Consider the following 25,686-nt stretch of genomic DNA (forward strand, 5'->3'; position numbering starts at 1 on the left):
TAATGTCTTATTCACTTTATTGCACCTAAGGAAGTACACTTCGTTGCTAATTGTCGATTATCAGATCACCAAATATTAACCATGTTTACATACGAACCTTGACGAAAATTCATGTCTTACAATTTTTAAAATAAAACAGAGCACACGCCATATAAAACATATAGATAACATGACATAATTTTAACTTTTATTTAGAATGAAAAACATTCAGGAACAATAAAAAAAACTAAAATAGTGCATGTGCTCGGTTGTTTAGAGAGAGCTTACAAAAATCGCATAAACGGTTATCAATTTTTCAATACAAACAGAACGAGGAACTTTATAACTAAGTACATATTCTTACAATTATCTCGTATACTTTAAAAGCCTCCAAAAGTATCCAAACAAAAAGAATTATATAAAAAAAATATTTGTACATTCACGGGGCTGAGATTCAGTACATATGTACATAGATTTAATTACCATGTGAGATTCAAGAAAAAAACTTCATTAACCCTAAAACCAAATGCTTCTTATTGTAAACAGTAAAAAAGTAAAATTCTTATCAAGTAAATAGGAATGAAACTGGAACGTTGAGTTTACTTAAGTTACAGAACCCATCAAATAACGCTAACTTAATAAAAAACAAGTTAACAATGTAACACATTACATGAGTATTTATGCGTAGGGAAAGAATTAAAAGATAAAATTGATAGTATGCTCAATCGATTACTTATCGTAAGTTAAAAATAATTAATAAGACAATAAAAGCCTTTAAATTGCTTATATAACAAGAAAAAAGGAAGACAGGGAGTAATAGGAAAAGTACTAGAGTTGAAAGAAAATTGGCAAGATTTAATCATTATTAAGATTATTTGTGCGAAATAGCTGCTTCGTTATATTAAATTATAAATTCATGTTTTTAATTTCAAAATTAAAAATGGACTGAAATGTTTATACACAATTATTTATCGAATATACATTATTAATAAAAAGGGCGTTACCACCTTAAACGTTGAAAAATATTGCATATGAGTTAATCTAGCGCCCTATTAACATGCCTAAGGCATTACATTAGGTTAATTAATTATTACAATATTAAAAATCCTACTAATTAGTAGTTAAAATACAAAATTGACATCATTATGCTAACGTTGAAGAGGCTGGATATGTTATTTAAATTATTTATAAATGCAATGGACTATATTATATAATGGACAAAGGTTTGTATTATTTGTGGATATAGGTTAAGCTACCACTTAAATAAGTTCTGACATGAACACAACCATAATATTTTTGTATTTTTTATAATTTACTGATCAAAATTTGAGTTGAAATAACGGAATATTCGCCGTATACTACAATTGATTTTAAAATGGATTCTTACATAGACTACACAATGAGTAGGAGATAGGAATAACATGTAACGCGAGTGTGGTCGACACCTAAATAATTGTCTTGCATTAAAAACCAAATAATTGTCAATCTGTGCACTGCTGAAAAAAAAATTAAGGCGCGCACTTGTAGACTTAATCGACGTTGACATTGACATAACAAAACTCAATTTATTGTCTATGGTATTTGTTATCTATGGTTTGCTATTTTTTTATGCAATAGACAATTATTCAGATATAGACCGTAGCTGCCTGTATCGCCCCGGTAATATTGTCATAAACATACGCAATTGACTTCGCTCCACTGGACGGTTGTACGATCGCGTACGCGATATTTACATAACCTGAAAATGAAAATAAATATAAATGTTTAAGTTATCACTTCTATCGGACGTGGTGGTTATAATATATTACATAGTATAATATCATATTAAGTAGTTGAAAAAGGAAAGAGAAAAAAAAAATTCTACGATTTAGTAAATAGTTTTGTAGTTACAAATTACAATGCATAGTGTAACTACAGGCTATGACCGAAAAACAGCGATGAAAGTATTGGTGTTTGGGTCATTGTTTTGACCAAAGGCCGAGTCCATAAGGCCTTTTCGTAGCAAATGTTTGTACATTTTTTTATTTTTTTGTGTGTGTATGTTTATTGGCCGATGTTGATAACTTCTTTTTATTTGCAAGCTGCTACCTACCAGGTTCTATTTAAATGTCGGTTTACAGTTTGTTAAAATATTTTTTTTGACGTGACAACGCCTTATAATTCGATAGAGCCGGCTGCACGCACGAAAAAACATGATTCATGCGGCGTTACCTCGCTCTGAGGTGTTCCATGTAAGGCTTGAAGTGCAAGCGAGAGCGCGGAACGAGCGACAAAGAATCCTAATCGGACGTTGTCACGTTCAACTATCGTCAGTAAACCGACTTTACAGACAACCAATTTTTGAAGTGAAAACTTCTTTAGCGGCGTTGGGTATAAAATCTTAAACTCGCGTCAGGTCACGTGACCTGATCGAAAAAGCGTAAGACGTTTTGTTTTTAGCCCTCATATTCCATGCGTAAGACGGATACCATTCCAAAATATCAAACATGCTGAACGTTAATAATCAAGTTTTCACTTCTGCCGGCACTCCCGGAGTGCGACCCGTTTATTTCTCAGTAGGTCACCTGCAGGATCTGGCTGGCCTCGAAGGCGGTGCCGGGCAGCAGCACGATGGGCGTGGCGATGCGGCCCGCCTCCACGCACACCATGTTGGGGAACTCGTCGTCGCCCAGGTCCGGGATCTCCTTGGCCAGGTCTGCCCACGGGTTCCAGATCACTGCGGACATACAAATTATAATAAATTATTTATTACTGGATTTCCGAGACATTGCCCGTGTTTTCAAATAAAAACCCACGTAGATCCCGTTCATAGTAGCCTATGTCTTATTCTTGTAATTTCTTAAAAAAAGAAAGTAACATACATTATAAATTATTTATTAATATAAGTAGGATATATAATTGTCAATTGAATAAAAGTAACATTTTCCAATCGTCCACAAGGCGATGGTTACGACCCGACAGAGACCCGCTCTGCGGGGCTCTTGTTTATTGCGTTCACAAGTATAATCCTGACATGGACAACACGAGTGACAAATTTAATCTTTATAGGTGGCCTATTTAACCGTGGTATGTACAAAGATAAGCATTTATTATTAAAATTTAAAACCATAATTGAAAGAAAAAAAATAAAAGAAGAAAGAATACTTTAATGAACATTATAAAAATGATGATGATATAAAACTGATGATAATGACACTCACCGGTATCCGGGAAGTTATACTTCTGTATCCTCATCTTGCGGCCGCTGACCACGTTGGTGATGATGTGCTCCTGCATCGTGTTCTGGTAGATGCGTGACGTGCACTCGTTGATGGTGACCACCTCGCGCGTGTCCTGGTACATTACACCGTCGCGACTCTGGCGACGAGATTATAGGAATACAATATTATTATATGGGAGATTTTTTTTGAGGGTAGTTTGAAAAAGATGTTATTGGCGAAAATTGGTAGTCTAAGGAAATGTTTGTGGAAAATATTATGTGCTTTCGTTGATTGGCTTGTGGCCAGGCTCGCGCGTGTAGTAAGTACATCACACTGTCACGGCTCTTACGATGGGAGGAAATAATAATATAATATCGCTTACATACTCTAGTTTTTTTATGGTTCCATAACCAACATTTCTTCACAGAACATACGAATTTACGGAACTTTTAGTGTTGCGAGTCTGATTTGCACTTGAGCGATCTTTTTAATTTAGGGTAGTTTGAAAGTAGGGTATTATTAAGAAAAAATAATTTCTGCAGCAAATATTTGTAGAAAGCGCAGTAGCTACAATCTTTGCTAATGACCTCGCGCGTTTTTGGTCCATCACACCAACTTTTTTTTATTTTAAAACGATTCCAAACCACAGCTAACACATACCTTGTCTATAAACATGCACCCGTGCAAGCCGGTGATCTGACAGCGTCTCACATCAGGCACCTTGAAGTACGTGTGCAGCAGCAGCTGGCAGCTGAACGTGAGCTCCTTGCTCGGGTTGTATACTCCGATGTTGAAGTGCAGCTCCTTTTCGCGAAGGATCAGCCGATATGTCAGTCTGAACCTGGTGGATGGTGTTATATGTAGACGTTTTTTGGGAGTCCTTTATTATATTGGGATAATGGTAACAAATATGTTTACTGAATTTCCTTTCCTATGTGGATAGTGCTAATATTCCGCTGATATAGTCAGTAGGTAACAGTTATAGTCATTCAGGGAAAACTACACACGCTACTACTACAATACGCAAATTTTAATGTATATTATGAAATTATCTCGTTCGGATTTAAAAAATTTACCAATGTATTCACGGTTTAAAAGTTAGCAAGAATTTAATCAAAACCTTTACTCATCGATACTACTGAAATTTATTAATTCACGAGCGAAAACGTTTACATTATGGGAACATCGGACATTTATTTCCCATTTTAAATTTTAAACAAAACTAAAACCCAAAACAACACTTACTGAAAGTGCCACATGGACCTAGTGAAGTCATCGTCCATGAGGCTGAAGATGGCCTCCACGTCGCCGCTGGGCAATCTCTCGGGCATCTTCTCCACGTGCCAACGAGCGATGCGCGCGAACCCGTGCATCGGCCCGAACGCCCAGTCGCCGAATTGGGCTGAAAATGGAGATAGATAAGTAAATTAACGATATTTTAGCTGGGAAATTGGAGATACAATTCTCGTTATCGAGATGTTATGCAGGCTAATTTCCCTTGTTCAAATGAGAGATCAATAATATCATCCTTGAATAAATGGAGCAGGTCGGAGTAGAGCAAATGTATAATGCCCCAACTATCTTTCCTACCGAAAATTGCATTTCGAAATAATTTATGGTGGGGTAGGTAATATAATATGCTTTGCAGACATATAGGAGACATCACAATTCACAAGAGTACCTAAATTTCATCCCTAAACAAAAAAATTATGGAAAGCCCTAGAAACTTTAACAATTCGACTGCACACTAACTTGAACTGCAAAACAGATGCAGACTCATCTATCATAATACCCACTAAGCGACAGTACTTTGCACTTTTAATATTCAATTAACAAACCTTCCATCTATGATAGCCCATACATTAATAAATAATTAATCTTTGACTTTATCATTTTATATTCAGCGTAGCATTTTCTATAACATATGTTAAATATGCCAAAGCTGCAAAACAACTAGTACATTAAAAAACTATTACCTATCAAGGGAAGATAGTATAAAACTTTAAGTAAAATATGGTTATTGATATTGCCTAAGAAATACTTTGTCGGCGCAGAGATGGATTTATGTTACAAGCGAGACCGATCGCTTAATTTATAGTTTAAGGTTGTAAATAATTTATTGAACGACCTATAACTATGAAGTGCTATTCCGAAAAACCTACAATATATTTGTTCAAGGAAAGAAAAACTAAATTCATCTCACCTAATACAGATAATATAACAATTAACAGTTCTCTTGCATTAAAAAACATTGAAGACTTTTAATTATTATTACCGAAGAATTAAAAATGGCGGTATTCGACAGCTAGCATTTGCGACTTGCGAGCTGATAATTACGGAGACAGACAGCATTTACGATTAAGTAAAGCGTATTGACTACACTTAGACAGGCTTTATCTCAAAACCTTTCGGTTGAACGCTTTTGCATTTGCAATTAGGCTAAGGAGCCTTTTTTTTGTATCTACAATGTACATAATGTATTCTTATTAACCTTTTATATATTCATTGATTAAAGCCTATTCGAATTCAATCTTAATTTTATTCACTTAAGTCATCTATAGGCTATTGTCGTATCGTTGTTTAACTGCGAATCTTTAGTTGTTTAATAAGCTTCGCATGAACACCTTTCTATTCATCCTACTGTCATATTATGTAGTAGTCAACTACATACAAAACTAATTTTGATGAATGTTGATTTATAGATACATCATAATGAAGAAAGACGAAGACTATATATACGTGTTGCGAATGCTACGGTCGAAATAAATATCGACCACACTGAAAGTAATACAGGGAGTAAAAAAATGGAAGATTGAGATATTTAAAATTCTCGCAAACGAAACCGCGGACGGAAATTAAGGAATAATTAAGAAATAAATACTTACGGAATACAAAAGGTACTCCCCCTCGGATCGGCCTCTTACCATCGAATATTGCTTGTTTACTGAAAACAATAAAAATATTAATTTAGATATGTTTGAGAATACAATAAATAAGAATAAAGGTAAATCTTAGACATGCCCATCTATTTATGACAAATTGCATTGATATACCTATAAAAAATGTTAACTAAATTGAGGTTCATATGAAATTGTACGAATTGAAAATATCGTGATCAAAATTTGTATTAACATAAGTTTTGTTATTCTCCTATTAGTGGAAAATCCCATCAAGCCCACAGATGACACAATAATATTGTTTTGTTCAGAATATAATATTATAGTTCCTTAAACTTCGTCTATGAACTGAATATGTATTTGGAAATCAACAATCACATCGTTTCCCGAAATCTCTGTTAAATTAATTCATCGCTGAAAATTTGTTAACTTTTAAAACTAACTTACAAAAACTTCCATTTACTTTTTCTTATACAGAACTTTCTTTTCAATCTTTTGTTTAAACTTTTGTTAAATTCTTTCACAATTTGTTCTCAAACTTCGGAAAAATAATAGAAAATTTTAAATATTTCTACATTTTAACTAATTTAAAACAGCGTCTATTTTCCAGATTACTTAGAGCTACCTAAATGAAGAACTAAGAAGGCAACTTGATCACGGCGGCAGGACATTATTTGGTAGAAGAAAAAACACCCAATAAAGCCTTGTTCGTCTCAAAGAATCCTGAGATCTTAAACTGGCATTTTATTCGAATGCCACGGCAACACAAATTTGAATAAAAAAACCCGTAAACTTGAATATACATATTTATTATATACAATGTGAGTAGATACTAAGTACTCTGTTGGAAATAAAAACTATAAATGTAACCAATATTATAAAATTATATGTTTTTATTTTGTCTATGGCAATAATTTTTCAATCATAGACACGCATGTTAATACCAAGAAAAATTGTTTTTATTTTTTTTATAGAGGCGATTCATTGTTAGGCCGCCTTACCATCTGCAAGAAAACTTCCGCAAGAAATATCCGCAAGATAGTCTGTCTGACAGTAGCTTGCAAGTCTAATTCCGCGTTTCCACTTCAGGCGGCCTAAAATCATTACGATGAAATGTAGATACGTAAAACGAATAAAGGTAATCTATTATAAATGAGATCTTCGCATTTCAATGTATATGACATGGTCTGTTTTATTGCCTTTTAAATTGTTCATTTATTGAAGATAAATTGAAGGTATTTCTTACTATGACCGATTCATTCAATGTTTCAGCTCTAATAGCCGTAAAACCACTTCCAGGAATTTTGTAAATATTCAATAGAGATGAAATTTAAGTCGGAATTTATTTGCAAGCATATTTTTCGAAATATAGTGAAAAAATTTCCCACAGACGAACTATTTACAAAATGTCAGATGTTAACACACGATTTGAATAAAATGTTATTTCAGCAATTAATAATCACTACCCTGCCTTATTAAATCCTAAAATAAAACATTTTCAATCATTCGTTTTCATGACCGAACATCTTTAACTCCTCATAGATCTTACACCAGTGATCAATTTCCGAAACGACAATGAATCATACCCTAAAGAAACCAGACATCATTCATAACACTAGTTATTGCTAACAGTCCGTATGCTAGCCAGCATTACTTTCCACCTCACGTTTGGAACAAGATCAATTTTAGCGGTTGCATTCCAACGCGGCCGAGGGACGCTGCAAAAAGCACCCTTATATTATAAATGCATCAGTGGTCAGCGTTACGTCGCGACAAAAACGGAGCCGAGCAAGCCGCGTATAAATTATTTATGCCATTTTTAGCATTTCGGAGTTCGCGACTGGACAACTGACGGACGACTCGACGGCAGATGTCATCGCCGCGCGGAACGCGTTCATCTTAGCGTTGGATATCTTGTGCCGTGTGCCTTGACGTCCTGATAAACTTATAATAATTAATCGATGAGTGGGATGAGATAACTCTTTGGGAAATAATTGAAAACATTTCCAAGGATTGGGAATACCGATACGCAATTTTAGACTTAAAATTAGAGAAGCTATGTGAAAACAGGAATTGGGAACGCTTTGAAAGTTTTCGTTTAGCAGTTTATTGATCGATAATTGAATAATTAATTTTAATTAATATAACGATTTCAAAACTTTAAATTCATACGGTGATCTCTCTACCCTACCTACTTTAGGTATCTCTTCTTTAAATATGAAGAAATAAAAAAACTTTTAACGAATTTTTAATTTTAATTGTTGTTCTCAATTCTACAAAACAAACTATTTCTCTCGAGCCTTTAAAAGGCCAGTGTTTAATTTCTTTCGCATTTTATTGCTTATCGTTTATAGATAACATAGTTAAGCAGTAATAATAACATGAAAACGTCATTAAAGTACACCAAAACAGTTTCTTCTTCTCTCCATGAACATCTGTAAGCAATCGAGTCCGCACATTTTACAGTATTATGTTGCTCTATAAAACAAAATATAAAGTATAACGCGTCTTTAGATAACGGATAGCAATTACAAAAAGTACCTTATCATTGCTTAATGAACAAACGCCATAAAATATGAAAGATAAACCGGGGTACGATATTAAGTCCATAAATTAAATAAATTGGAAAATCCAAAAGTGCACGCCTCATAATTTTTTTTTAATAATTATTTATTAATTATTATTTTTGTTTATTTAATAACAATTAAACCACATCGAATCAGACCCTGAAAAATGAAAGGGTTCTATTCCTGAGCATACTCAAGCGTAAGAGAAAAAAAAATACTCGATTAGTAAAGTATTTCGGTCGCTATCGTGTTAACAAGAAAAAGGATCCGCACATACAGACACACGGACGTCCAAGACAGAACTTTTTTAAACTGTTTTTTAACTAGTTTAAATAACAAAAATGACATCAAAAATATCATGAATGTTAAAAATAGTGTTTTTTCTTAATATGTGTGTGTATGTATTATCTTACAAGTGCAATGTATGATACATAAAGACATTTTAAGTTTGAAAAATCAGATGTTTTGCGCGAAGTGACAGTAGTACCCACCTCAACGCTTCGCTTATGAGGCGTGCAATAAATGCGTAAACAGCTCAGCTATGTTAATTCATAGGATGAAGTTATCGCTTAATAAAGTTACCATTTTATTTACATTGTCACAAACAGTTATCGGTCTGATAATTTCATTCGGATTAAAAAAGCGTTAAATATTTAATGTGGTTAAGGTAAAGTTTAAGTGGTTGCATTACTAGCAATTGCGGGCAATGCCGTAATCAAGTCATTAAAATGTAAGATTAGCCCTTGCATGATCGAGTTCACAATAAACTGAACAACATTATTAATAGTTTCAATTTTATATGTAAAACAATATAATGACTATTTTCCCACCTTGTTGACACAAAGATACCTTAGCTTGAAAACATGGATTCCTCGACAGACTTTGAGTAATATAATTAACTACGGTCTTTTGATAGATTGCAAAATGCAAATTGATTTAGAAAATTCACAATAGCATCGCCTACGCAGATAGTTATACGAAGTGAATTATAAGTAAACGCAGGTAAAACTTGATATAAACCAACCGGCAGCTGTACACTTCTGACACCACGAATACCATAGATAATAGTTTGTGAACATAAACATAATAATCCTTGTATTTTGATCTACACTCGTAACCTTAATTACGAACAAATTGCACAACTCCATTATTTATATCATTCTGATGAGCAAACAACGTGTTACACAAAAAGAAACCTAAATGGCACGCCACTATAACAATGTCCAATAATCTAGATTCTGGATCAGCCACCAGCTTGTCACCTGAACTATAAAACACCTCTTCAATATGCAGTACGTTAACTATCCAGCTATGTTGATCGCTTATTAACTGCATAAATTCACTAAGACGTCCCTAGTTTACATTAAATTACTGGTTACTAACTCATAATGAGTATCGCATATAATATTGAGTATGGAAGTATTTTTGTAAATGGCATTAACACCGGTTTGACGAGATGATATGACATTTCAGGGCCATGAGCTCTAACGTTCAATTCCACGTTAACATTGTATTGAACAGTTCAAAACTCTATCCTTCCTGTAATGTTATAATAGATTATTTTGATTAAGAAATTATTCTATGATAAACAGTCCTCAGAATCATTAACGACATGTTTCGCGATTGCCCCTGTGATTCACCATGGACATCTCCTACCAATCGACGACTGCTTCAGTCGTCCCATAATTCTGGCAGACCATTTAAAAAAATACTAAATGATTAGCGATTCAGGCGACAATCTGTTAGTGCGATTCCACGAAATCACAATTCGGAGGGGACTAGATAAAGTTTTAATTGGAGATTCCGGGTGAAATTCCTTCATGAGCGGCGGTCGACGGGCCCGATACATTCCCGCTTTGGCACCGACCGAGTTTTTACCGCCGTGGAAACTCGTTCCATACTTCCATCATCAACCCCACCGAATGCCAACTATACCTTCGTATCAAATGATCGATTTCAATAATCACCATCACTTCTTAGAGGTGTTATTAAGCATGAATCGCCAGCTTATTACGTGGTAGAATCCTTGTAAGTATAAAACATAATATCTTCATTAGAACTGATAAAGTGTTTGTGAAACTTCTTGTTATGGACACAGCGTTTGTTTTAATAATACAGATGCCACAAGCTAGTAAGAAAAGAATGATATCCATACAATCTGCAATTAATTTATATAATCTTATAGTTCTGCCATTTAATCTTATAAAAGAGTTAAACAATGAGATTACAGACGCGATTGTGAGATTCGAAGGCAATAATCATAGCAGGCGCTCATCCGAACGGGATATCGCACAAAAAGCGCATCAAACAATGTCGCTCTCATACTATTGTTGTAGACTTTCATGAACCAATCGAATATGTGACTTGAGCTATTAAAATTTCTCAACATTGTTGATAAGTTCTCGTGAGATGCGCTCGGGAGCTTCTACGATACACTATTCAATGATAAGCCAACTTGTAATTACTCGAGTAATGAATAGAACCTGTTATGCCCATGAATGGTGTTTCATTAATACCGAGGCTCATATCTATTCGAGTCAGGACTTCGCCGGGAAGTTATAAAATTAAAAAAGCGAGTCACAATAAAATTGTTATACCAATTACCGGTTTATTCTGTACGTGAAAACGACTGAACGTTATTAGCGGATAAGCCTATTAAAATTAAATGTATCGCCATTATCACAATTTAATTTCTTTTAATTACTTGGAATGTCATTAATTTTAATTTATACTTAAACGTTTTTAAAGAAAAAGTATTCGTTAAATTTGGATATAAAGACCTCTGACGATCGATCTGAATATCGGAGAAACTTTTTCTTGTGTGTCTATAAAACAAAAAAAACGAATTAATTGACCGTAAGCAGTTTAATGAAGGTTAATAACGTTAAAATATATTAATAGTATTTAGTACTTACCAATACACATTTACAGTCGTTATTAAGCTGTTATTTATATTAATCCTCTCATATTGAAGTTTACATTCTGTAAGTACCCTTAACCGCTCAATGAATAATCTAATTATTTTCTCTAGCAACACAGTTAAAAAGAATTTTAAAACTATGTCGGAAAAAATAGTCAAACCTCCTTGAAGCTACCGAGTTAATGACTTGGAGCGTGTTACTCTGACATATTAAGAGGAGGCCATAAACTGGTTTGATGGAAAAAGAAAAAATACCTGGATACAGCTAGTGCAAGCAACTACAAATTAAAGGTCGCACAGGCGATGCGACATACTGTAATTAGATGTTTTAGAACTGTCATTCACGAGTAATTGTTGCTGCCTTCGGTGGTTAATTAAAAATAAGATCTTTATCGTATAGTTGCCGCTGATGATCGAGATAGGTTACCCAAAACAAGTAAAGCTATAGCATTTCTAAATGTAATTGACGGTAAGTAAGGAAATATAAAAAAATACATAATTAACGACAGCATAGTATCGATGACCACTATTAATTATAAATTGACGTTACAACGACATTATGTAGTGACTGTAATTCCAGTCTCAATTACAGGTGATTTTTTAATTTGCCCAACTGCTAAGTTCTCGTTATAAATACTACGTATCAGCGTCAAAATTAAGATTCAGATGCGACTCACGGTTGATTCATTGTGTAAATATTTTCCCCAAAGCGAGCAGGATCTAAGGAATCCTGAAAATGTTGTCTTACAACGATCGTTGATAGATGAACATGTATACATTGACATGACATTATACAAAAGGGACTAAGAAGTTCGATGTAATAAGGAAATGTTAAAATTTCAATTACGTAAAAAATATCTATGCATTTACTTATCGCCTATGTTGTACCTTTCTAAACTCAAGTCTAACACTAATCATCCACAAAGTTGCATTTATCCAGATAATAATCTCCGAACAATGTATAAATTGCTTTCACTTCAATAGTCGATTTTGCCATGTGGTACATAAATGGTAAAACAAAGCCGTTAAAGCTATGGCGTAAGGTTAAAATGGTTACTAATATTATAATCTGTGACGCGTAGGCACAACGCGGGACCAGTAACACCCTAATCTACCATCTATGTACTTTATGAGTCAAATTATTATAATTATGCACATAAGTAATAGAAACTTTAGACAAGGGTACTGATTGTTCTGAGGAACTTGCTCACGAACATAGTTAAAAAAACATTGACGTTTATACGTTCGTAACTACATATTATAATTTGTTGGCACAGAGCGGAGAGCCTTGAAAATTGCGGTGAAAAATAATATCATTCATTAATTCAATAATTTAAATGTCTCAAAAACGTTCACAGCTATTGATGGAGACCTACATTTTAAAAATCAAATCCATAAAACAATAGTTGAATATCGAAAAGCGTCGATAATGCTAATTATTACTATGTACATTGCGAAAAGCGTAAAAGAGTCGATGCCTCCTAACAAAGGCGTTCAGGCAGAAGAGATTGCCTCGGGGAACAAATCTTAACGGTTTTAAACAAATAGCCATAAAGCAAGCCGACAAAGACAAACGTCGTGGGGTACACCACGACAGGGGTCAGAGTCAGATGCTGCGGACAGCAGATTAATATGCCCGCCCCACCCCCGGGCCATTTGCCACAAGATAAGCGGATTAGAACAAACCAGTGGTCTCTTGCTTCACGTTTTAGAACGACTAATTATCCACATTCTAAGAGTCACAATAAATTATTTTAACTTAACAGATACACACAAACAAATGTAAGTATTAATTAGTTTTTTTTACTGCATTAACTACAGCAAAGTCAACTAAGAGTCTTCTACGATATTAAAAATTATTCAAGTGAGTTAATACTATTGAAATAAAACCTAATATGTATGTACAAGCAGATTAATTGAATTATCGTTTGAAGGATGGCATTGGCATGGTTTGATGAAGTTGGTTTACTGTGTTAAAAGCCCATCTCGTTCTAAACAACAATGCATCCATTCCTTCTCACATTTATGGAGAAACATTGTACATTAATTATTCGAGCCATAAAAATCAACAATTGTTAATGTACGCAAACAAATTATCAAATTATCTTATATGAATACTAATTATGAAGTATGGAAAATTTACACGTAATACGTCAGCAAAATACGAACAAAAAATTAAGCATAAGAGCTTGCAACACAGCTATTTGAAATTTTAAGTAATGTATTATTTTTAATAATAAATTACTCATTCAAATGCTTGACGGGCGTAAGCTTAGACGGGTCGCAAGTTCAAATCTAGTTTATTTGTGTGAAAATACATCGCTAATTAAAATGTTTGTGATCTGATGTAGAATGCCTATGAAAATATATATGTACTTGAAAGAACGACAGTAAAATGTTTAATTTAGTGCTGCGTTAAAATCATAGGTAACCAATAAAGTTACAATGAAATAATCATCTAAACCGATAATAGCCATCAACCATAATAAAAAAAAACTTAAAATCAATAACCGTAATTTTAATAACACTTTCTAGCAAAACTCAAACTTTTTTTAGTGCAACAAATAAGAATTTGTTGATCACAACAAATATTTCATCATTGACGCTTCTTCGATATTCACTTTAACATCAACAATAATCAATCTCATTTTCTCTTTCCCCAAGTCACTCCGTGGCAATAATTACTAGTCTGATTGAATACTCAACTAGAACCATAAACAACCAAAAACGAAAAATTCAATAAACAAGGAAAGCTTTTAAATAATTAAATCGCAAAACGAATCCAAAGCCATTACAAACGAATCCATTAAAGGCAGAGGCGGTGTTAATCCTACAAATAAACAAATCCAATTAATTGTCGATTTATTTGAGAGCATCGATATTCGATAGCCCGCTCAAGTTGTCCGAACCATTTTCGGTAATGTTCCTACAACATTACTACTATTCGTCATCACCGGAGTCAGCTGTTCGCAAGCACCATTCAATAGATCATACAAGACGAGACCGTATAAGGCTGTACTAGACAAATCCTGCTGATGTCATTCGAGCCACTACAGTCTACAACCCAATCGCGTGTCCCAGACACACAACACTGTATCATTTCAACACGGAATAATACATCTTAAATCGTCACGAGAAAAGATGCTATTCGCGTGTCGATTCCATTTATTATTTATTGCTTTTAGACTGTACGTAGATAATTACACGCCCAAACAAAATGAGCTATCACGAACTGACGAAAATTATAATAACCACGCAATGAACGCGTAGGTTGATTCTACGGCTAGAAAACTGTATACACGTAAAGAATTACATTATAATGATCGGTGGTTATTTGAAGTACACTTGAAATCTCTGGAAGTATCTCAGTACCTGCATAGAATTTAATCTCCTATAGCTTCATTATACCATAACATAATTTATGTACAAAGCTAAATCCATAAATCCAAATTCAATTTGTTACGTCTCTAACAAAGAGAATATAACTGAATGTGGCAATATTCATTTATTACTCTACCTGATCTATTGATTTGTACAATGTACACCCAATACAAATACTACAAGATTAGAAGAAACATTTCCAAATCTTGAGTTCAAGACTTGGGTACTTCTAAGATGTGCTTCATTATTGAACACATCATCCTCAGTAACAACAATGTACAAATGATCTCCAACGTTAAATAATTTAAAATAAATTATAGCCTTCCGTTCAGCATTTCGAAACAAGTCAAAGGTCGTAACCATCGTTAATAGTTAATACCCAACTAAACGTGAAAAGCCTTAATTGTGATAAATTATTACGCTCATTGACGCAATTAGCGATATTCAGAAATATATATTAATCATGTCTTGTGCTAGTTTAATTTGGTAATTGTGTTTAATCGCCGATTTGGTAATTAAATAACACATTCAACTGATGGTTAGTGTTCAGATAATAATTTAAAAGATGAATTATATTCTTCGTTTCTTCCATCATTTAAATATCAAACATATCTAAAACGAACACAATTTTTCCTCTTCATTGATTTAAGAGACAAACCTTACAACACCCCGAAATACTGACAATAGTCGCTTTATTCAACGTTGACTACGTTCAGAATGACATGCACTTCGTTTCGTATTGTAATTGGCCGAGTCCATTGTCTCACAAATAAACCATTAGGGCAGTGTTTCGAGTTAAACGCTCGTTTCGCCGATAAATCCCGTCGGACGCTTCTAATATTTCATCGCAGCTGTCCCGTCTAACGTGTGGAACAATCGATGTCTTGGGTGTCGCACGGATGAGGAAAAAACGAACATATGTTGGCCAGTAATGGCACAAGCACGTGCATCTCTTGACGCCAAATGATAACTCATTATGGTAACAAAAACTTTCGAAACGCCGCTGTTAGCGTTGTAATCGTAATCTCGTTCGTAAATGTGATTAGGTTAAATGTTTTCTTATGGAGATTGCGTATGGAGTGTGGAAATTAATTTTTCATCATTACGAATTAAGTGTTTTCTGCCTCTAATATTCTATATATTCAAGTTGTTTTACCAAGATTCATTTTAATAAATTGGCAAATTTCAAGGACCTTATTTAGAATAATTTTAACACTGATTATTTATTCAAATAATTATCATGAAATTGTTATCTTACTTTATTTTAATAATATAATAATTCCTTAAAGTGCAAAATAACACCTGTATTTAAATAATCAATTATTCATTAGAATATCCTTTTTACTTCCAATTTACTGCAACAGAAATTGAATCAAACACCTCAATTAATATTATCACATTAATCAAAGCCACAACCGAACATTAAAACATTACGCAACCCATCATCATGTTTCCTTATGACGTCACGGCAGACAAAACTTGGCTCACAAAGCTCAAGATCAAGTGAGTGGAAGCTGATAGGATGGCTATTCAGTAAAATCAATGGGGTGTGACCGGTCGGCTGGGTGACGAGGGCATTCCTACACTTGTGGACTGAGAGATGACGCACTGATTGTTGACGATTTTTGAGCAGGTCTGTTTTAGAGTTGAGATATATAAGTGTAAGTAGGTCGATATTTGGGTGGAATTGAAGTCTACTTCCTACATTCCCATTGAACATAGTTTTCTAAAAAGGTACAGGTCATAAATCACTTTTATTATTAATAAAGTATGTAAGTAGTAAATAGGCAATAGAATTAGCATGTATGATCCAGCTTTAGGCAAAAGATATTTACAATAAAAAAATACATCAGAAAAGTTTAATCGATCGAAGCAAAAAGGACTCTACAGCAAATATTAAAATTCCCGCATCACATCTACGCAATTTACCGCATAAAGAATATTTAAGGACGCTTCCATATTATGTATAGAATTTACCATTAAAGGCTCGCCACCGTGTGATTTAATACACCTAGTCGTACTTAACGAGGAGTCAATCTCATTATGTGTAACAAAAAAATCACTGTCTCTCCGACTACAGGATTTTGTTGCTCGTATTACCTACCGGCTACTGGTTACCTTCCATCAATGTAGAAATTATTACCTTCAAAGCTGAGATAGATTATCACCACATAATATTACGTTCTAAGAACAGGAATCGAGGTAATTTCAGAAGTTATTTCGTTATATTTATATATCGGATTCAGCTGCCGCATTTATTTATTCTTGGTATATTTTGTTTAGGCAACGTACAAAATATTGAGATAGTAAAGTATTGAGCTAAAGATAAAGATCAATAAAAATATTCTAGACAGTATCAATTAATAAAGTTTTATTTTCTAACTCAATATTATAGATGCATTCAGGTGTATCATTATCAATACAGAACCTAGCAAATTAATTACCCACGCTAATGTGCAAATAATAACTAAAATAAATCCCTCACATACGTTATACGTCGGAGACCGAACGGATCTCAATCTCCGTACGCTCACACGTCGCAAAAAATATCACGATGAGCCGAGCTAGCGTAATTAATTAAAGATGGAGACCGAATAGGGTAAATTAATGATTGAAATCATCAATTTAATTCAAATGGCGCGATAAACCCGTTTCAGAGGCTGGTGATCCGTGAAGTGGCGTATAATGATGAGGACGTTGAGGCGATCGATGCAGCGATGGGATGGAGTATGCCGGTCATCTCTGTCTTGACGGCATAAAATTATCTGGGCATTAGCGGGGTGGGACCATTTGTCATCGGCCGGGGGGAGGGGGAGCCCGGGGCTGCAGACGCGACCACAAAAACACGAGGCTAGCAGGGGCATCTTTGCTCTCCGTAACTAATGTTTGTTTCGTGTATTTAGCAATGCTCCGGGATAAATGCGCTGTAAGCTGATAGCGGTACTGTTGTTTGGATAATTACTTGCAGAAGTGGTAATGGAGGAGTATTATAATATACGACCAAAGTTATAGAAATGCTGTGCTATCTAGTTATTTTCAAACAAATTAATATGTTAACAAATACGTCCATAATAATAATTATATTCTTAGTAATTAACTGGTCTTTATAAATCATCAGATCACACACAAAGAAGGTAAAAACAAAAATACAATGTAAAGAACAGTTCAATACCGAGAAGCAATTGCTGCAAAAAGCGGCAGGCCGCAGCCGTGACAATGCGTGCACTTTACACGGAGTTATTACAACCGCTTCATTTGCATGTGATATTAATCGATCCAGCTTCCTCCGAATCATCAGTCAGGTTCCGTGTCGAATGGGTCCATTAAAATTTGAAAAGATTTCACGCCCTCGATACCCCCAGATATGAAAGGGTCAAGCGATCCCGGCCGCTCACTTACAAAAACCTACCAACTATGTTTAATATTGGAGCAGAAGGCGGCAAAGTTTTTGCTAGTGACAGGGGTTCCCGCAGATTTTCTAACCCTTGAATTGTATTTTCAAATCCCAATATTTTGAGTGTCACTTAAACAAATATGACCCTTTCGAGGCGAGTGCTTTAGATGAAACTAAATGATTTATGACACTTTGTTTGTCGTGGATCCAATATAAGTACATAATGCCGGGTCCAGACTGGTGAAACGTAACATGCAATGTAACATTCTGCCTTTCATTGCATGTTCGCTGCTGGTGTGGACGCATAGCGCGCTCATAACGCGCATTCACTACGAACCTCCCGTATTCGTGTTCCTTGCCCCTTTGTGTTCGTCGAAAAACCGACAAATTTCGGATCGCTCCGCGCGCGGCTTGTAATGCTCGTAGCATGCGCGTGTAATGCACAATTCGCGCGCGCAAGACGTCCAAACTATGAGAAATTGTTAAGTGTGTTACCTTTCATGATACATTGCAGCAATGTGGACGGTGAATTCTTTCATTGCATGTTATATTGCATGTTACGTTTCACCAGTCTGGACCCGGCATAATAAATACAAATTGTTTTCAATGTACGATTATTTTCCTACGGGAAGTGATTTGTTTTATTATTTTATTTGTCCTATGACTCCTATGGAATGTGAATGTCCGTTTTGACATTGTTGATGTTACTATGAGATGGATAAAGATATTTTATTTTATTTATTCAGAAATTGATCAACAATATCACGTTTTAGAATGATCTATTGTTTTTATAGCTTCATAATTGACTTTAAATATTATCCAAAAAATCATTTAAACACAATATGGCTATTTACCTCCATTTGTATAAAACAGGAGTATTTCAGTGAGTCTGTGTGAATTACTTCAGTAGTTAACCGTTTAAGCATCCACAAGGTCGTCATCTATGACATATTGTGTCTGCCAATTTAATAACTATCTATTTCTTCTGTTATTAAAATGGGTATAAAACCAGGTACCAGTCTATATAAAAATTGTACTATTCTATCAATCCTCGTAGGACATAACATTCTGTTGAACTCACATAAAAATTGAACTCAATAAAACCGTAAAACTTACAAATGTCGAAGCAACAGTATTTAATTCCAATATAACGAATAACGATTATACTATCGTTTTATATAAGTATCCAAAAAAGAGTTTTGATTGAGTATACAACAGCAACAGGCAGACAACCTGCCCAGTAAAAAGGCGAGTAAGTATACCATTTCTACTTAATTTTATCATTACATTTTTCAATATCTATCTAATTGACAACATTTCAAAATTTTAAGCTACTTATTTTTTTATTTTAATGAAAACTAGATCAAAAATTATGATACACGTATTTTTTGCTTTTTCTAAATATGGAAGTTTTCATTCATCTTTTTGAGTTTTAAAATCATCTCATTCTAAAATGTCGTAAGCGCCAAATGACGTCATACATACGGAGGAATACATTTTTTCCTTTGCCACATACCTAGTTTAAATTAAAAAAAAATCTTGACAGTTGACTTTTTGGCATATTTGTCACTTTGATTCGTCAAGCTTTGTAAATATTGTTATTTGTTATTTGCTGATCCAAATTTTGAACAAAAGAAACTTATTCACAAGTACTGATGACGATTACTTCATGCAGGATTTGTTAAGGGGTGCTGAAAATTTCTGGGAAACAAATATACTATCCCAAAAACGTTGGAAAGTGTTAAATAAATACAACTTTTAGTAAGTAAACAAAGTCTTTTATTTCAAGAAAATTATGAACACTATAGGCACTATTTGTATAATATAAATGAATTGGTCCAACTCCAATCAAACAAACATCACGCAAATGAGATTAAATTAGAAAACCAAAACACAATAACAGGATTTAAAAGTTTGTTTACATGAATAATTCACAAAAATGACATTAATATGAAATTTGACACATGCCATACCCTGTAAATGTCAGTGATAGTTTTTTTTTTAACTTTTTTTAAATTAGGCTAAGGCGCATTTTTATTCCTCCGTATGTATGACGTCATCATCACATTTATCGTTTTTATTTAATTTCTCTGAAAATATGCGATTAAAAAATGAAATAATTTTTTTTCTGTAATCGCAAGAGCAAAATAAAGAAACGGTTTTTTTCTTTCATGGCCTTATAAAAAATGAAATGTGGTCAATTCTTCATTTCGCCCATATTCAACAAATTTCCCAAGACAAAATAGGTGGTCTAGAATTGCAGTAATTTCAAAGTTACCTATTCTAATATATTTTTTGTCCCTTACGCGTAAATTATTTCTCCATATAATTTCCCTTACAACAAAACTGTAGCAGCCCTATCCTTTCATAGAATCATTAGCGTCAGTCGGATCGTTTGTTAGAGCCATCCGCGGGCCGAGACGCGTTTTTGTCCCAGGGCCAAATTGCATCCGAACAATACGTGCGCCACTAAATTGATTCCGAATTAATTGCGTTACTAGTACCTACACTGGATTTAATTGCGAACGGAAAACTTCTAAGTACATTGAGTTGATTAAATTTTGTTTTCGGACGGAAAATTTATTCGACTTTCACACAAACTGTTTGTGTTACAGTATGCCTGATATTTGTTACCACATTTGTAGAAGGTTTACTAAAGAATTAAGTCCCGTTTATGAGAGGACAGAAAGGCCAAAAATGATAAAATCTGTCAAAGTAATGGATTGAAAATCTGGATTCAATAATTAGTGTATAACCGTTGTAACAGTATCCAGAACCCCTTGAGGTGATTTGTATAACAATACATATATGTACAAGTTGCCAAAGACAATAACCCAGATCTGCCTAGGTGAACAAAACCTAATATTTATTCCGAGAGCCGCACGTTCGCTTTGAAATCACTAATGCAATATTAATAGCTCTGCAAGCCTTCTGGCATTACGTCACCTTAGTTCCAAACTTCAGATAAACTTGATTCTATAATGGATTGAAAATTAACTAGATTTTTCCTTACGATATCCTGAACCGCGCGCCGAAGTTATAATTTTACTATGTAATTTTTACTACGCAGGGAACGAAATAACATAATCTAAATTTTGAGTACCTACCAAGATAATAATCATAATCTAGTTCTAGTGTATAAGAATATCATTCAACTATCGCACTTAGCTGTTAGCAGCTTGAGAAAACATTGTAGTCAATCAATAAAGTTATATCTTACCCAGTCTTGAAAGGCTTATTTTTTGTACCTATCCCTATAATAAATCTTCTATTCCTTGCGTTGTTGTATCAAAATATACGAGGATTATTATTGTTTATTACCTACTTCTTAAATTATTGTAACAAAAGACACATAATAGAAGCAAATTCTGAAATATTATATGACCGACAGAAGGGGCTTTGGGCCTCACGCAAGTAACAGACATTCGCTAAGTTTTAGGCGGATATATTCACGGTCGCGGTTTTATTTTCAACACATTCGAATGTAATTAGTTATGATATTATAATAAACAAGATAACTAAACGAAGTCCAACATCTGGCGGTTATGATAGAAATTCCTAAGCAAGTTTTAGGAATTTGGCCAATTTTTCGCCAATATGAGGACCAGCAGGATAAAACCTTCTACAAATTTTGCTAAAAACTTCACTTTAAAAGTTTAAAATAATAACAGAACATCATATTATTTAGGGATAGTACTTCTAAAAAGCATTTCCGAATAGACTAGACTAGACTTATTTCAGCGTATTCAAACATTAATAAAATAGAAATAAACATTTTTAACGACATACAACAATCCTCTTAGGTTTACCTGAATAGAAATAAAGACCAGCAATATTTCGTGTATCATCAGCATATAATAATAATTATGAACCGTATAATTAAAGGCTTTTGATGCTTTAAAATGTACGTCACAAAGTATCTTTAATATTTAAATTCATTCCATTAACGTCATTCCTTTCAAAGTGGGTGTGTAATTGTAATTTTTAGAGCTAGCGCGCACGAGCAACTTTGTCTCCGCAACTATTTTGTCTCCGCAACTATTTTGTCTCTCCACCCATGGGCTAGTATGAAAGTGCGCGCACGTAGCGACGCAACTCCCCATACAATTGATGGGAGAGACAAAATAGTTGCGGAGACAAAGTTGCTCGTGCGCGCTAGCTCTTATTTGGCTAATTAAACCCGTGATAGCGCCGTTATATTAAATCTGATTTATTCATTTTGCAAACGATCTTTCACGAGCATTATTCATTCTTTCGTTGTACTGAAGGTCATTTTCCATTAGTTATTTATTACAAATCAATTATTATTATGTAACTGCAATGTCTTTGCAATATTCAAAAATTTTTCAATAAATATATACTTCACAAGATATGGATTCTGAAAATCAGCTTTAACCTAGCAAGTTTAATAAAATTCTTAACAAAAATGCTGAGATAATTTCGCCTTGTAAACGTTTATGTTCATAGAACGTATGAAATATTATAATAAAATATACCAAATTACACACGCTAGTTTACAATTCGTTGGTACACCTTTTAACGTCTTTAATCTTAGTCATTTATAAAATATAGAAGTGTATCTCTCACAAACACTGAACAACAACAAAGTGCCCTTTCAGATCGCCATTAAAAGTTCCATCCATAATAAATATGAAATATTGTTATATTATTCATAAAAAGAGCTCGTTAATTGAATATATTGGAGCACATGTCATCGTAAAATGTATAACAATTATACATAGAACCTAATAGAATACATCTACATAATAAAACAGGACAGAGATACATTGGTTCCTGTTTGTACTAGGACGGGCATTTCCTATACATTATGCAATTTATGCATGCAACTTATATTACCTATTATGTGTGTATATGAACCTTTATAAAAAGTATCGGAAGGGTTGTTTTATTTCTATGAAAATATACAAGAAAATAAGAGGCATAGAAAACATGATTATTATTGAAAGTTAATATCTCTTTAAAGGCATTTTTTTACATTTCTTAGCTTTTTACTTCGGACTTAGAAAATTTACAAAAGATTAGTAATCGCTATTAAATTTATGTAGAATATTGCGGCTATCTCAAAACGCCGTAATTTATAGATTATTTCTGAAACTTAAATCCGAGTTTTAAAAACTATGCATTCAATCTAGAGCTACAATTAAAACTAATTTGGAAATAAAAAGTCCGGCCTGGCTTCACACGGGCGCAATTACGCAAGGCATAAAATTATTTTTTTTGGCGTCTTAGTGCCCAAATGTATTTATTTCACTTAACATATTTGGAAATCAAATCTTTTCTTTTTATTATACTCATATAGGTATGTAAGTCTTCGGGAAGAAATATTTATAGTTGAAAGCGAAAATCTTTTTAAAATCGATAAATGCGCTGTTTAAATATGTTACACTTTACTGATAAAGATGTGTGTGTGTGTGACTGTGCTTTCCAAGAAAAGCTTGACTATCCATTTAAAAACCCAATCCAAGCACGTAATTAACTTAGAATTTTCATTAGATAATATTATGTAATAAATATTTTTAGTTTAATTAGTTTAGTTGTAACTAGAATTTTCGAGATTAGGAAGGACACAATTCACACATTCGTTTTTCTGTGTGTGGAGTGATAACATTATATCGAAATTGGTGGGTTTTTTAAGTACCTATTAATTTTGTTTTTGTAAAATAAATTCTTGTTTATTATGTAGATTGTGATTATGCAGTAATTGGCCTTACTTTAACTTTAGATCACCTATTTTTGCCTAATGTGAATTATTATAGACATAATATTATGTAAGGATTCAATTCATGTTACATTGATAATTTACAAAATACAGTCACATTTCAGATATTGCAAAAATAGTTATTTAGTAAGAATACTACATATTTATTACCATTTATCTCATATACTTGTATAAACAAACATTAAGAATGACTAAAAAGAACTTCTAGATGTTTTAACCATTGAGCCCCGAATGGCCCGATCGGGCCACGACACAATAGATTTTCTATTGTCTCTGTGATTCCGGGGCCTGAGTTATAAATAAAAACCCATAAAAGTATAATGTTTTATAAATACGCAATACCAATTTGTAAAAAGTAAATTATATAATATAAGTAACCTTGATCACCTTTTTATCAAACCATAAAATTGTTTTTAAACATCCATATAGATAATTAAACCCATGATAAGTTTAATTACCTTTTAAAAATTGAGTTTTAGCATGTATTACATGATTTCAAAATTTGAAGACATAACAAAGTTGATTATTTTGGTGTATGTGTAATTATATACTAAGAAAGTTCATAATTAATTTATCGGTATGTATTATAGGTATGTGTATTGTTTTTTATATTGCTAGTATTTATAGACTATGTTACTTGAATTTATGTAAATTTCAGATAATAAATGACCAAAGTACTTTAATTAAATTATCACTTACCTAACAAATAATTGTTCTTGATTATTAACTCGCCATGATACTACTGTTGCACCTAAAACAATATGTTTTATTAATTAATTTAAAATAATATGTTGATCAAATACAAGTTATATTGTACAAGACTTAATCAACTTATTACATTAATCATAACTTAGTTATGTCGTTATACAACTTATGAGAATTTTTTGTGAGTACATCAAATAATCACTTACAATTTAGAAGTATCTACAGTTTACTTCCTACAATCCAATAACCAAGGTCAAATCGCCGCGAACAACTTTGTCTATTCAATAAAAAAAAACTTGTTACCTTCTATTATACTAAACCTGATACCAAAACCCAATAAATCATTTTATTACTTAAGGTTTGACCTATTTCATATCATTACAAAATATTATATGTTGTGAAAACAAATTTAAAAGTTCCGCGCATCTTTTGAAAATAAATAAAAAACAAAACTTTTTCAGGTTATCCGGCTTTTACAGTGTTATCGTGAAGGAAACACAAAAAAATCAATATTGTTCACTAGTTATTACTAATGTTTATAGGGGATAATTTTATAATTTTACTTACCGAAAAGATTTACGGTACAAGTTGTATTATTGCCTCTGTCGAGAACGACAACACTCGTCGCTGCCATTTTCCAATTGACAGCAAAGCCAACTGCCAAAATCGGTGGTTGTACGTGCTAGTGAAGCTCCGAGAGCTTCTCACTCCTATAAATCGACATTTGATAATAACCGATAAAATTTAATATACGAATGAAAAAACAAACAAATGATAAGATAACCCTGTTCTGCGTATGATATAATTTAGAATATGTTTTATTTTTATTTTATTCAATACTCAATTGTACGTTATAATATATTTAAACCATATGAGACCGGAGACGCTTTAATGAACGCTTCC

General features: G+C 33.4%; 1 protein-coding gene across 1 annotated transcript; it reads right to left on the reverse strand.

The window, feature by feature from the left end:
- On the reverse strand, window positions 1-25,439 carry LOC149488031 (uncharacterized). Its single transcript, XM_089696811.1, has 8 exons — window positions 25,351-25,439; window positions 24,778-24,829; window positions 6,065-6,123; window positions 4,425-4,581; window positions 3,840-4,020; window positions 3,180-3,336; window positions 2,544-2,695; window positions 1-1,717 (listed from the first exon to the last, which is right to left on the reverse strand). Exons 1-8 carry the CDS (start codon window positions 25,415-25,417, stop codon window positions 1,709-1,711), a joined length of 834 nt encoding a protein of 277 aa, XP_089552937.1. The 5' UTR covers window positions 25,418-25,439; the 3' UTR covers window positions 1-1,708.
- Window positions 25,440-25,686: the final 247 nt, after the last annotated feature.

Source organism: Colias philodice, chromosome 6 (assembly GCF_061535455.1).
Source record: "Colias philodice isolate Cphi_HAF_F1 chromosome 6, ilColPhil1 Martin Lab GWU primary, whole genome shotgun sequence".
Taxonomy (NCBI): Eukaryota; Metazoa; Arthropoda; class Insecta; order Lepidoptera; family Pieridae; genus Colias; species Colias philodice.